General features: G+C 44.4%; 1 protein-coding gene across 7 annotated transcripts in view; it reads left to right on the top strand.

Annotated features, from left to right (window-relative positions):
• The window catches only part of cno (adherens junction formation factor afadin), a 56240-nt gene extending 45106 nt beyond the window's left edge, over nt 1-11134 (top strand). For 5 of the 7 annotated variants that reach the window (XM_076114197.1, XM_076114201.1, XM_076114195.1 and 2 more), the window contains 20 exons: nt 84-222; nt 308-495; nt 571-852; nt 922-1062; nt 1259-1376; nt 4167-4332; nt 4566-4718; nt 5025-5127; nt 5417-5549; nt 5704-5899; nt 6011-6080; nt 6172-6262; nt 6511-6676; nt 6876-6996; nt 7123-7326; nt 7496-7719; nt 7837-8083; nt 8169-8287; nt 8701-8836; nt 9014-11134. In XM_076114197.1, the coding sequence (XP_075970312.1) occupies nt 84-222; nt 308-495; nt 571-852; nt 922-1062; nt 1259-1376; nt 4167-4332; nt 4566-4718; nt 5025-5127; nt 5417-5549; nt 5704-5899; nt 6011-6080; nt 6172-6262; nt 6511-6676; nt 6876-6996; nt 7123-7326; nt 7496-7719; nt 7837-8083; nt 8169-8287; nt 8701-8836; nt 9014-9058 (3042 nt within the window). In that variant the 3' untranslated portion in view covers nt 9059-11134. The remainder of the gene's footprint in view (nt 1-83; nt 223-307; nt 496-570; nt 853-921; nt 1063-1258; nt 1377-4166; nt 4333-4565; nt 4719-5024; nt 5128-5416; nt 5550-5703; nt 5900-6010; nt 6081-6171; nt 6263-6510; nt 6677-6875; nt 6997-7122; nt 7327-7495; nt 7720-7836; nt 8084-8168; nt 8288-8700; nt 8837-9013) is intronic. The other 2 variants (XM_076114199.1, XM_076114200.1) reach the window with 2 other exon arrangements.
• The last annotated feature ends 2689 nt before the right edge of the window (nt 11135-13823 follow it).

Genomic DNA, 13823 nt, shown 5'->3' with positions numbered 1-13823 from the left:
GATTGTGGATGAATTTATATTATAATATAATTATCCTGAAAAGGTTTTAAAATTCCTGATTGAGTTCATATTTTATCTCATAGCTCGTGACGGAGCCTGGCACTGTGAGCGCCCGGTGGGGTGCCGCGTTATCGGCCCGACTGAAGGTTCTAGCGGCGTGGGCGGAGAGGCAGGGACTCGAACTGGCTGCCGAGTGTCATTTCGCTAGAATGAACCAAGCCGGTGAGTGCCGAGTACCATATTAACATTGATGTAAAGTAAAAAAGGGGGACGCCACGGACCATTATCGAACCGAATTTGTTTACAGCGCGATTAATCCAAGGCGAATATCGAACGGAAGACGAAGTCCGCGCGGCACTGAAGGCGTGCTTCAAGCTGAACTCCGTGCAAGCGCGAGCGCTGCTGGCGCCGCTGGCGCCGCCCGACGTCGTGGAGGCGGGCGTGGCCTACGTGCGCTCACACACCGACGAGCTGTACCGCGCCGACGGCAGGGAGGTGAGTCCTCGACCTGGTGGTGCGATAAGTCTTTAGCTCGACCGCTCGTCTCACGTTTCGTTCCGTTCTCGACAGATCCGGCTCGAGGAGAGCTCGTGGCTGGGCGCGGGGCTGCTGATCCCCAGCGACGGGTTCAGCGCCGAGGTGGTGTGCGGCGTGCCGCCGGGGCTGGCGGAGTTCGTGGCGCCGCTGCAGCGCGGCGGGCTGTGCCGCCTGGCGCACCAGCCGCACGCGCCCGGCGTGTGGACCGTGTACCTGTGCGCCGCGCCGCCCGCCGCGCGCCGCGACCCGCGCCTGCACATCATCCAGCTGCACAAGAACTCCAACGGCATGGGGCTCAGCATCGTCGCCGCCAAGGTGAGTGGCCCGCCGCGCTCCGGCTCCTCCCCTCCTGCTGCTGCGATATTGACCGGAACCGTTCCGCAGGGCGCGGGGCAGACGAAGCTCGGGATATACATCAAGTCGGTGGTGCCGGGAGGCGCGGCCGCCGCCGACGGACGACTCGCGGCCGGAGATCAACTGTTGTCCGTGGACGGACAATCCCTCGTTGGCATCACGCAAGAAAAGGTATATCGATTATATGTCATAACATCTCACAGTTTTAAATACTAAAGAATCTTCTTTATACAGACTTATTTTTAACAAACATTTGTCTGGACGAATCATAAGTTACTAAATTGACGAATTTGCTGCAAAGAAGCGTAATTATTGAAACTTTTCTCTCTAATGGAAATCTCAAATAAGAAGTTTGTAACGCATACAGGCTGCAGAGTACTTAGTGCGAACTGGACCGACGGTAACGCTGGAAGTAGCGAAACAGGGCGCCATGCTCCACGGTCTCGCGACTCTTCTTCACCAACCTGCGTACAATCAGCGGCAAGGTATGACCACCAGATTTTCTACTTAGCCTTAGTCTAAAATTAGATTATCGATATTAATACAAAGGTGATCCATTGACGAGCCGATGTAGTTATTGTCGATACAAGGTTCTCGAGAGTGGGTCGGATCTCGTCAGTGGAGCACTGCGGCTGTAGAGTATGTTGCTGACTCGATCTGTCGACATGTGCGGCACAGACGAGGAGGTGCAGTACGAGGACCGCGCGCGGCGCAACTCCGGCACGTTCACGAACATGCACCCCGCGCTGCTCAAACCGACCTCGCCGCTTACCGAGCTAGCTACTGCAGGCAATTATGTCTTGGCAATTTTACACCTCGGCGAAACATACGCCTTTTATTCCCGACACCCACACGCTCGGTAACATCTCTCGATAACTGGCCGCTTGTTTACTTTGAAGTCAGCTTCGTGAACGGTCCTTCGATTCGTTTTGTTTTATTATTTGCTTCCTACTTCGTCGTTGTCTTGTTTTATATTCTGTGGCCTACAGCTGTCTTGTTTTATTACCTATTTTTGCAGATGTTTTTGGTTAATATTTTTTTGGTTCCGCTTTTTCGTTAGAAAATGTATAGTTGAACTGGTGACTCGAGTTTTACGTAAGTATAATTTGCAGGATATAGTCGTCGGCCGTGTTACAATCGATGTCAAATCCTGAGAGACGAGTCGACGGAATCTAGTACGGATGAGAGTGACGAGTGGCAACCTCATTACCACGGGTCCATCCCTAGGTTGATAGTCACCTTGGATAGGGAGAACAATCAATTACAAGACGACTTGTCCCCTGACACACCGGGCTGCCCCATAGAACTTAAGAGCGAAGCGCCACCGCCACGGCCCATCCCGGTGTTTACCTTCACTTGCGAAGACTTCGATGAACAGCATCCCACTAGTGAAGATGTTAGTGATTGTGCCACTCAGGCCGAAGAGTCACCGCGGGAGGAACCCCAGGAGGAGCCGCCTCCGGTCCCTGATCCACCCGCGAACTACGATCAGTCTAGTGACAACGGCGAGCCTATTTGTCTACCACCGCAAATGAGACCCATAGATACAAAGCTCACATTAGATTTATTCAATTCACGTACTCGAGACAATGAGTTTTATAGGCGACGGTGTACAGGGGTCGATGAATGTGTCAGCGCGTGCGAGTGTTGTCGCACTCCTCAACCTGAGACCCAACAAATCCCGTTTATAGATGAACCTAACTCGGAACCCCTAATATTCGAAAACGAGGGACCACCTGATAAGGTTGCTACGCCCAAGATACGACGGATATTACCTTCTTTGTCGCTAGACCAGTCCGAGTCTGAACGTAAACCTGAAACTGTGGATGCAGTTTGCCAGACTCCCTCCTCCCCAATGTTTAGTGAGCCGAAAGAGATAATGGCCACACCAAACGATAAAAGACGTGAACTTAACTTAGACATTAAAAAAGACTGTGAAAAAATTGGAAATATTCAATGTCGACTCAAAAGAGCTTTATTTAGCATGTCGACATCCTTTTCTGGTAAATCTGAAGACACCGAAATTCCGTCCACTTATTCGACTTCAGATTCTTTTGATCAGATGACTAATGACAAATTTGATGTAGAACACATTAAAGCTCAAACTCCCGCAGAACCTGGTGCTAAACAAATATTAGATAGTGTCGACCGTAAGTCTTGGAAATCCCCAGATGAATACAGGCCTGCTTTCGGTAAAGTGAAAGCATTAACAAAACATTTCAATGATATTAATTTGAAGTATTGCGTTAGGATTTATAAACGAAATTGCCAGTCCAGTCCGAACCTTAGCGTTCGCGACCGCGATGACAAAATGACGAAAATTACAGATAATCTGCCCGTTAGTACAAGTTTAGCCGACATACAATATGAATTTAATAAAACCGAAACGAGTGATACTAAGGGTGAAAAAATGTCGGATGACGAAGTCAAAAGCATACTAATTCAGTTAGAGGATTGGTCCAGATACGGATCCCGCGGCAGCGAAGATACGCTAGCTCACGGCAACGAATTCGAGATACCAAACTTACCTTCCGAGGATCACACAGATAATACGTCTAACGGGTACGTTTTCAATGAAATAATCGATAAAAAACCAAGACGAATCACACTCGACAATATCAAGCTAAAATCTAATCAATCGAGCATGAATTCCGAACAAGCTAGAAGCAAAGAATCGCTAGAGAGAAGCGAAAGCATAGAAAAAATATTCGAGGACCGGTTGCCAAGAGTCGTAGCGATGATACCGTCGCGGTCCTCGCTGGACGTGTCGGCGGGCGGCGGGCGGCGGCCGGGGCTGGCGCGCAGCTGCCCCGACATCGCGCGCACACCGTGTAAGGCTCCCACACACGCATGACGATAGGTGTGTTATAGCCGGACGCACCATTTATTTCTTACTGTTCATCCACCTGATTTTTTTTTGTAGGTGCATGGCGTAGTCGATTATATTTAGTCATCGTTATGTCGCAACCGATCGTTATTATTTTTATAGTTATCTCGTTTTCAACACTCGCACTCTTTTTATTTGTTTTTCGTCTGCAGTTCTGTTTTTATTTACTAAATGTTTACGTTTCGTCTCCGGAGAATGAGGGAATCGACGATAATTTTCGCTTGCATTGAAACAAGAGTGGGGGAATTTATTTTTTCACTTTTTTTATATACTTTAAACCATAAAAATGCTTGATTTTATTTGTATTATGTAACGTACATTGCATACGATTAGCCGCACGCCCATAGCGCCTAGCGACAGTGTGATGCATCAGTAGAGTGTGTGACAGGGGGTGCAGGGGCCGCGGGGCCCGCGGGCGGCGCGGTGCGGCGCGCGTCGGAGCGGGACCTGCCGGCGCGGCTGGCGGCCGAGCCCGTCAAGTCCAGCAAGAGCACGCCCTCGCTGCACCACGTGGCCTCGCCGCCGCCGCACCACCACCACCCACCGCCTGTCAGGTATACTGCCTTATTCCATTACACCTTTTTTTCAATGTGGCATTGTAAGTTGCACGGTATCAACGATCTCGTCTGTTTGTAACTTAAGTTTTTAACTATTCTTTTATGGTGGGTAAGTGTCGCTCCGATCTGAAGGTAGAAGCGGCCTTAGCTTAAATCGACACGAAAGTTTGCAATCTCAGAACGTTATAAGTGAAATTTCGATAGGCTAATTGAATGTAATGTTGGGACAGTGCGGCAGTAAGTACGACGGTAGTGAGTGGTTCTCCGAGCGCTTGGCCCAGCAAGTCCCGGAGCAGCCACAACCTATCGGCGCCGTCGCAGCACGACGGCTTCTACCAGAACCTATCCACGGTGCAGTCACAACAACACGCGTTACAAGACAGGTTCGTGAGAGTAAACTTTCATTATTATTTACAATTCACATCAAAAACGTTGAACGACTCAGATTATTTTAAACGTAGCTATTTTCGTGTTTGGAAAAAAAAACAAATTTAAAATCCGATTGCCAGTTCATGATTTTACAATTCTGAAAGAGAAACTCGTTACTGACGATCGAGGTGATCTTGGGTTACGGTTCACTAGCGTCGTACTTAGAAACGCATGGAAGCAGGGTACGACCACATGTTAGTTCAGAATTTTCGATGATATATATATATTTATTATTCAAAATGTAATTGTGTTTTGCTTAGATGGTCATCACTACGTAGTTCGACGGGCAGCAACAGGCCGCAGTCAGCGCACTTTGCCGCGGGGCCGCAGTCGGAGCCGCCTGATTCACCATTACACCATCAGGTAACAGATTAATTATAATATTATAAGATACATCTTTTTTATTCTTAAGTATAGGACAGGAAGATAAAGAAAAGATAATGCATTTTGATTTTAGTACATTTAGATTGAATATTATTAAATTTGAACTTTTGAACTTCGCTTCTTATAATTCTTAGACCTTTGGCGATGGAAACGATCGCACTCGTTCTTATTCTTACTTGATGCAACACTTATATCATGCGTTTGCAAGGTATAATTGATATGACTGCTTATGTTGAATGTGAAATCATCCTGTGTTATGTGTATGCAGCAGGCGAGGGCAGCCAAGCTGGCGGAGATGTCTGAGGAAGTGGCGCGGCGGCAGCAGGCCTACCAGATGCACCACAAGCAACCGCTCCTCAACCAACACCCGCCCCCGCCGCACAACCACCAACATATCATGGGTAACACACGATTAATACTCTCATCTTAATGCATAAATAAAGACTATTTCCTCTTTCCTTATTTCTTACTTTATTTATTCATACATAATTTCTCAGCGAGTTTACTACGCTTTAACTACGTTGCGCATTACTTAGTTTTTGGTGTAACGATCAGGTCAAGCACCGCTGCATATGCACGGGGGGCAGGCGCTGCACTACCAGCAGCAGTCGCAGCAGTCCCAACAGTCGCAACAGTCGCCGCAGCTGCCGCACTCGCTGCAGCACGCGGCGCCGCCCATGCTGCAGCACATGCACCCCGCGCAGGCGCAGCCACAACAGATCTATCACAACCAACACGTACCGCCGCAGAGGTCAGTCTTGTATTAACTCTTACAATTTATAATGAAACGTTTTAAATGATAGCAACAATCCGTCAGCAATGTCAAAAATCATTAATTGTTTAGTTGTAATAATATTCACAGATACGAGTGGTTACCGCCCGGTCCACCGTCCCCGCAAAGATCGCAACCACCCGTCGCTCCAAAACCGCAGGTTAGAATTCTATACGTAAATCATCGCTACTTGTAACATACTATCTATTAGTATTAAGAAAAATGGTAATAATGATATTCTTATTATCTAGGGCGCTCGAAGAACAGATATGGAGTCAGACGAGCAACAGCAGTTACACCTGCAACAGCAGCAGTCGGTCAGTTCTGTACAACCAGAAGACGGTGAGTTTGTCACGTATGATCTAAGTAGTTTATACATCGAGTGATAGTTAATTTATCACATCGGGTAAAGAATATATATTTTGACGTCGGACCGATGCAATTAAACTAGTTAATATATTAAGGTAAATTGTAAAAGTACAATAAATAAATTGTGAAAGAATGATGCGATGATAACATTTTTTGTACCTATCGTCATCTATAATTTTATTGTAAAATATTGGTGTTTACTAATGAAGTCCCGTTCGCAGAGCGCTACGTGGCGAGCGCCCTGGAGCCGCCCGCGGTGTCGGTGTACCCGGCGGGCGCGGGCCCGGGCGCGGGCGCGGGGCGCGGCCCGGCGCCGCACAACCCGTGGCAGCGCGAGGAGCGCGAGCGGCAGAACGAGGCGCGCCGCGCCGCCGCCCGGGCTCGCAGGTAGCTTAGCGTTGCTTTATATACTTACTTCATATATAACTTCCATATCATATTTAGTACTTACGAATTCACAGAGAAAACGAATATCCTTTCTGCGACTGGAAACGACCGCATCACTCGGAATCCGCAGTTTCGACTTTCGCTCGTAGCGTATTTTGTAAACCGTTGATTAATTTCGATTTGCCGTGTCATTGTGCAGGGACGCGGCCATCGCGCAGTTAGTGTCGCTGGGTTCGTCGCGCACGCCAGTGCAGAATCAACAACTCCGTTCACTGCAACTAGAGCGGGACTTCGAACTACGAGCCACGCAACACGACCAGGTGCGTACCGACTATTACTAGTGTGACCCGCGCACAGCTTTTTTTGTTATCTCAGAACAGCTTTAACACGAATAAAACAGTATAGACGATAATACGTTACACTGCTATCTCACTAACCGTCGACAGGAGGAAAACAACGCAGCCGAAGGGTCAGAAGATACGGAGGAGGGAGTGGACGACTCCGCGCACTCGGTCGTCAGCGCGGCGTCTCCCCCTCCGCCCTCCCCGGCCCCGCCCGCACCCCTCGCGCAGCCCCCGCACCCGCCCAAGTCCATTCTGAAAACGAACACCGCGAGAACCGAGATCACTAACGGTTACACTTCGGAAACGGTAAGATTTGGGAAATATTCTCGAGCTACCGGCCCGGGGACAGACCGACAGACGGCGAGCGGAGCCTCGATAATGAGATCCCGCTCTTATTCTTCGGTACGCTATAGTGCCGATAAAACATAATCGCACGTTTAAGTCCCGCAAGTGTATCAGCCGTCGCCCGCTGCAGGTGTTGCCGGCGCACGAGGAGCGGCCGGGCTCGGCGGGCGCGCCGCCGCCCCCCGCGCGCGGCTCGTCGTTCGCCGTCATGGCCGAGCGCGCCCGCACGCTGTCCCCGCCGCGCGCCGACCCGCGCCCCGACCCGCGCCCCGACCCGCGCCCCGACCCGCGCCACGAGCCGCGCGCCGACCCGCCCCGCGCCGCCCCGCACCACGCGCACGCCGCGCCGCCACAGTGAGTACTACCGCTAGTTACAGATATCGACGTTGACCTATGACGATGTCGAAAGTAACGGTCGGCTCGTCGTTACGTTATCGGACCGCATAACGAAGCCCCCCTCCTTTGGCGCAGGTCCCCGGTGAGCACGCTCCGCGACAAGCGCGTGTCGTTCCACGAGCGCGCGGCGCCGCCCGCCCCGCCCAGCTGCTCGCCGCCCCCGCTGCACGACCCGCCCGCGCTCGCTGCCCAGCACGCGCAGCAACACGCGCTACAGCAACATGCGCCGCAGCAACATGCGCCGCAGCAACATGCGCCGCAGCAGCATGCATCACAGCACGCTCCGCAGCACGTGCCGCCACCGCAGAGAGAAGACCCCGACGTGAGCGCCGCGATACGTTATATTTCCCGACTCGTCGTAAAGTATACGTAGAAATTGTGTTAGTAATTTCGACTCTTCGTTCCAGCGTTTCATCGAAGAAGCAGAAAACATGTTGGCGGGCCCCGCGTCTCCGCCCACGCCTACACAGCCGGGCGCCGCGCCCACGCACACTCCCGGGGTTATCGGCGCACAGGAAGTATACAGGTGCGATATGTGTTGCGTTATGCACTTCTAAGGATAAATAATTTGTTTTAGAATTTTCAGTCCTAATGAGGGTCCTGCGACGCAATTTTTCAGAAATAGAATAGCATATTTATTTTATGCTAGCTGGCGGCCGCTTCGCTTTAGTTTTCCCGTTTTCATTCCATTGTTTATTTCTGCTCCATTCTTCATTTATGTTGTTCAATTTAAGGAATTACCATATTTTAACAAAAGTATTCCATCTGTTTTATTTTACTGCTAAACGGCTGAAACGGGTTACGTCCCGCCGGGGGACATATGCAACGTGTAAATTTTCCTCGCTTGTCGCGGACCAAAACTAGTTCCATACACTGAATTTAGCCAGTGTTAGGTGTACAATCGTGAGAACGTTAGAGTGCACGTACCGTCCGTTGCAGAGACCCGCGCGCGCGGCGCCTGGCCGAGCGACAGGCGCGCGCCTCCAGCACGCCGGTGCCGGAGCAGCTGTCCTTCAAGGAGAAGATGAAGATGTTCGCGCTGGAGTCGGGCGAGGCCTCCACGCCCAAGGACAAGGTGACTAGCAGGCATTAGGCTAACAGTACTAACCCGGGGGCAGCACGCGCCGACTCGCCTTATCGCCTCGTTATTGTAATACGTGCCGCACGAATAGAGCCGTTTCCATTTGTTCACATCTTTTGGTATTTCAAAATTGACTCGTACTTGACGATAATTTGTAAATTTTACTTACAGGTTAAAATTTCACGCGCGCAGCGAGACATAGATGCAGTGCATTAATTAGCACGTTGACCGATATAATCTGTACTTGTAATACATAATTTATAGACCTAATTTGTCTGTACATATTCTGTACGTAATGAAGATAATAACTTCTTTAAATGATTTTATAGTAATATAGCGAAATCGTAGCGATACGTTACATTTTGTATTACAGTATTATATTAACATATTTATATTCCAGACTATTTTACTGTAGAGTGAAAGCAACAATAATGCTTATCTATAAACCATACAACAATGTACTTAACAGCTTATCGGCAGCTAAATCGTAACGTGATAGTCTGGAGAAGGTTATCCCCAGATTCAATAACTATGGGATCAATGCAAGTAACAACAAGCTTAGCTATGTACACGTACAGTCACGAGAAAAGTATGTATTCACTGTCAATTGCACATTTTATTATTAATCATGGCAATGCAATTATTGCTTTTAGTGAACAATAAGCACACAGTGATTGTTAAATTATTGAGAATGTCACAAATGGTAGGATCTTTTGTTTTCATTGATAAAAATGTTGTTGAAAATGTGCATATTTTTGTTTTGACTGTACATTACATATGTATATAATAACATTATTTTTGCTTGCACTTACACTCAAACACTCAATTGTAGAAAGTATTTTCTATGAGGTGTAATTCTTACATAGCTGGGAGATATTTATACGTGTGGTGGAACTCCACGAATTGCCTTGTGACGAAACATAGCACCAATTTTTATGTCAAACATAGAACATAAGCGATATTTTTATTTTAAAGAAACGATTATTTTTTTATGGTCTTGAAATTTTGAATGATGTTTACATGTCGCTTTAGCAGCTAGTGCAATGAATAATATTATATTCATTCTACAATATGATCTATTAAATCCGAATATTTAAGTAGGGATTTATTGGTATTACCTAAAGTATATTAAGTAATATATTATTATTATTAATATTTTCGGTATTCGTGGTATTGTCAACGGCACACCTTATATGAATAAAAGTGTAAAATATTGTGCCATTGTATGAGTGTATCGTGTACTACACTTTTGCCGTTTATATTATGACTTAATGTTTTATTCTCAGGGAGGACCAATATAGAATCGACATCGGAGGGTGCCTTTACGTGTACCTTAGAAGTAATGTTACATATCCATCACATTTGTACGCCGTGAAGTTCGTATTCATTGTCATTCACTAAAGCTAAATTTTAAACTTCGTTACATTCCAAAGAACATTAATTTCTTTATTCTATTTTATATGTATGTTATAAAGCATTCCTATGAAACATGTATGATATGTGTACCGCTATAGCGGGTGTTATCTTTACGATATTGTTTCAGAAAATGACCTGTTATCTCAATTTGAATTTTAACAAAAAGCAATAAGATATTGTGAAGACTTTATTGTTATAACAATTTATAAAGTATATAGTATAATTAAGCACGTGTTTGTGCCAAAAATATATTCCATTGTGGCAAAACCGCATGGATGGAAGGATGAGTTGTAAGTCAGTGGCAGCTACACGAGGCGTCGGTCACAACACTCATTAGTCACCGCATACAAGTTACAAGTAGTTGTACTCAGATTGTTCGTAGCGCGACCAACTCTTACTTGCTGCTTATTGATAGTTATATCATGTATGTGTCGTTTACATTACATAGCACCAATTACTGTACATATGTAGGTAGAGGAATCCTTGTGATTATATTAAGGTTTTTGTACACCTGTTTGTATATGTAAATGTTTATTTGAAGATACGATACGAAGTATTGGAAGAGTCGACAGGACGGGAGGCCTACGTGAGGGTAGAGTTAGATTAGTTCCTGGGAATTCAATTATGTAGGATCCCAGTATACACCCAACGATAGTCAATTAGCGAAAGATTGAGATTAATTTAGAAGGAGTTTTTATGATTTTAATAGCTTTACTGTATATATATACAATTATGCTTGAGGATGTCAACATAGATATCAATATTAATATTTAAGAACTTAATTCGAATCATTATTACTATGCAAACTAATTATACTTGTTATTAACGGTAGCTATTGTACTTCCTTTCTTTTGAAATATAAATAAATAACAATGATTGAGAGTTTTATTTTAGCAACAATAACTTTACCTCTTTCTATTATTACAAAAAATGTCTGCCTTGCCCATTATGTTAATATAGAAACGCCCGCTGGCGATCAGCTGTGAGTAGACAGAATTTAACGCTGTTCCACGGCGTTTAGCGCTGTTTCACCGCGTTCGTTGCTGAACAGGTCTTTGTCTCGACTTGTCGTCGACAAGTTACGGCCGCGTAGATACGGCCCTGGACATGACATGAATAGTGTTTTTCATGTAATCTATGAATTTTCATGTAAAAGGATATATTAAGTGTACTGATATTACGTTAAAATCAAAACTGTTATCAATATATTTGTCTATTTACAAATGTTAGTAGGAAATGGAGTTTGTATTTCGCAGTGGGATCTTAAATTATTAATTATCTTGACCAATATTACTTCTTAGACGTTAAAAAACATTCTCTCTTAATTTCATGCTAGCGTTTCACTAGATGACTCAAAAAACTTGTAAACAGAGTTTTCTCACGATAGCCCTAAATCAAGAACAGCTGTAAAAAAAAAGGAAAAATAAATAAAAACATTTTGTAATAGATTAACAGTGTTTATATTTGTTTTGAGGTTAATATTACGTGTGCCGTGTGGCTTTAGGTACCTTTAGGAAAAAGCACTAAAAAAATTCTAAAACATTATCAACATCATCAGTTAACATGAGTTTTATATTATAACAGAAATGTTACAATATTATATACATAATATGTTTATGTTTCATCTAGATCGGCCCACACGAGGCGTCGTTGTCGTGGGCCTGACATTAGTTTGTGCACTACAATTATATAATTACGTTATATCTAGAAATATAAAACTTTACAATATATAGTGCAATTAGAAACATTCAGAATGTAAAGGCGGTTTGTACCAAACACAACTAAACTTGTATTATTCTCAACTAAAATATTTTAGTTCCTAACGGTGGATATTATATCTGTGACGTAATTTTTAAATGACAGTGAACTTTGGCATAATCTCCCACTAGTTTGGAAATGTGACTTAAAATTACAACTCCGCTAAAACTTGTATGAAGATACTCGTCTTATAAGTATATTTAACGTGGAAGATCTCAAGTCTACGAAAATCATACATTCAAGACTTTACAATTATAAAATGAAAATAATGAAACGATCGCTAATTCACGTCCCAAACCTACATAATAAATTGGCATTCAATGTTAAGGAAGCAGAATCTCAATTATGTCTTAGTCTATAACAAATTTACATTGTAACAATTTCTCTACATTCTCATAATCATAATTAACGTACTTAATATTAAAGCTTGCCATTTATTTACATACTAAATGTTAAAACTCATGGAACTACGCAACATATAGAAAAATATATAATTATGTTTCAAGTCAATAAAGGATAAATGCCAATTGAAACTTTAATCAATGTTAACAGGGGCCGAAACTGGTCAGTAAAGTCAGTAAAAGTCAGTATTTTCGGACATGGTCAGTAAAAGTCAGTATTTTCGAAAATCGGTCAGTATTGTCGGTATTTTTCCGAATTCAATTTTTTTTTTGGTTTTCCTCTGCTGTTGGCCAATCTTACATTCTTGATTTGCCCAGTGATGATATCAGAGGGCTGCTTTGGATGCTCTATATTATGTAGATGATCTACGTATATATTGAAGCATCACATGACTTCAATAGAATAGCAAATTTAAATCCATACTACAGACAGAGTTACTTTCGCATTTATTATTAAATGCGAAAGTAACTCTGTCTGTCTGTCTGCTACTCAATCACGCCTAAACTACTGAACCAATAGCAAATATGCATGAAATTTGGTATAGAGATATTTTGATACCTGAGAAAGGACATAGGCTACTTTTGTTCCCCGGGAAAATGACGCATTCCCATGGGAAAATTCAGGTGGCGGACGAAGTCGCGGGTAAAAGCTAGTTTTCTATATTATTGAAATCAGGATTTTTGAAGTGAAAATTCTTTAGCGGCGTTGCGCACTTTTCTTTTGGATGGGTAAAAACTTCTAAACTCGCGTCAGGACACGTGTCTAGATCGAAAATTCGTAAGACCTGATTGAAAATTCGTAACACGGGAAGTTTATTAGAGTTTTTGGTGTTGATTGGAGTTTATTGAAGTTTAGTGAAGTTTATTAGCGTTTCTGGAGTTTATTGGAGTATGTCAATTTTGCATGAATGCGCATGACTCACTTGTAATACAATCTATCTATGCATCTTTTGTATGGTTAGTGGTCAACCTAGTGTCAAAGTTGTTCAAGCCGACTGAAAGTCCTTTGACATGGCTTAATGACTCTTATCCTAATCGACAACATCCGGGACCGACTTTTTACGTGCCCTCCGAGCACGAAGACGCTCAGTTCCAATACCACTATGCGGTCACCCATCTATAGAATGACTGTGCTAACGGTTGCTTAACCCGGAGATCGTTTACCGACCGGTGAGCACAACTGGCTATGAGCGCATCGTAATACAATAACAATTACTAAAGAAATAACAATAGAAAAAGCTTATTAACACAATAAAAAGGCGGTGCTGGTTGACTATTGGGATGGGGGAGGCCAATAACCGAAAATAAGCTTTTTGACCGACTTCAAGAAAGGATTTTGACCTCTCAGTTTGACTGTATTTTTTGTTATTCACCCGAAAAACGGTTTTGAAATGGTCAGTATTTTT

This window comes from Anticarsia gemmatalis, chromosome 5 (assembly GCF_050436995.1).
Source record: "Anticarsia gemmatalis isolate Benzon Research Colony breed Stoneville strain chromosome 5, ilAntGemm2 primary, whole genome shotgun sequence".
Taxonomy (NCBI): domain Eukaryota; kingdom Metazoa; phylum Arthropoda; class Insecta; order Lepidoptera; family Erebidae; genus Anticarsia; species Anticarsia gemmatalis.
This window is presented reverse-complemented; position numbering and strand designations above follow the sequence as displayed.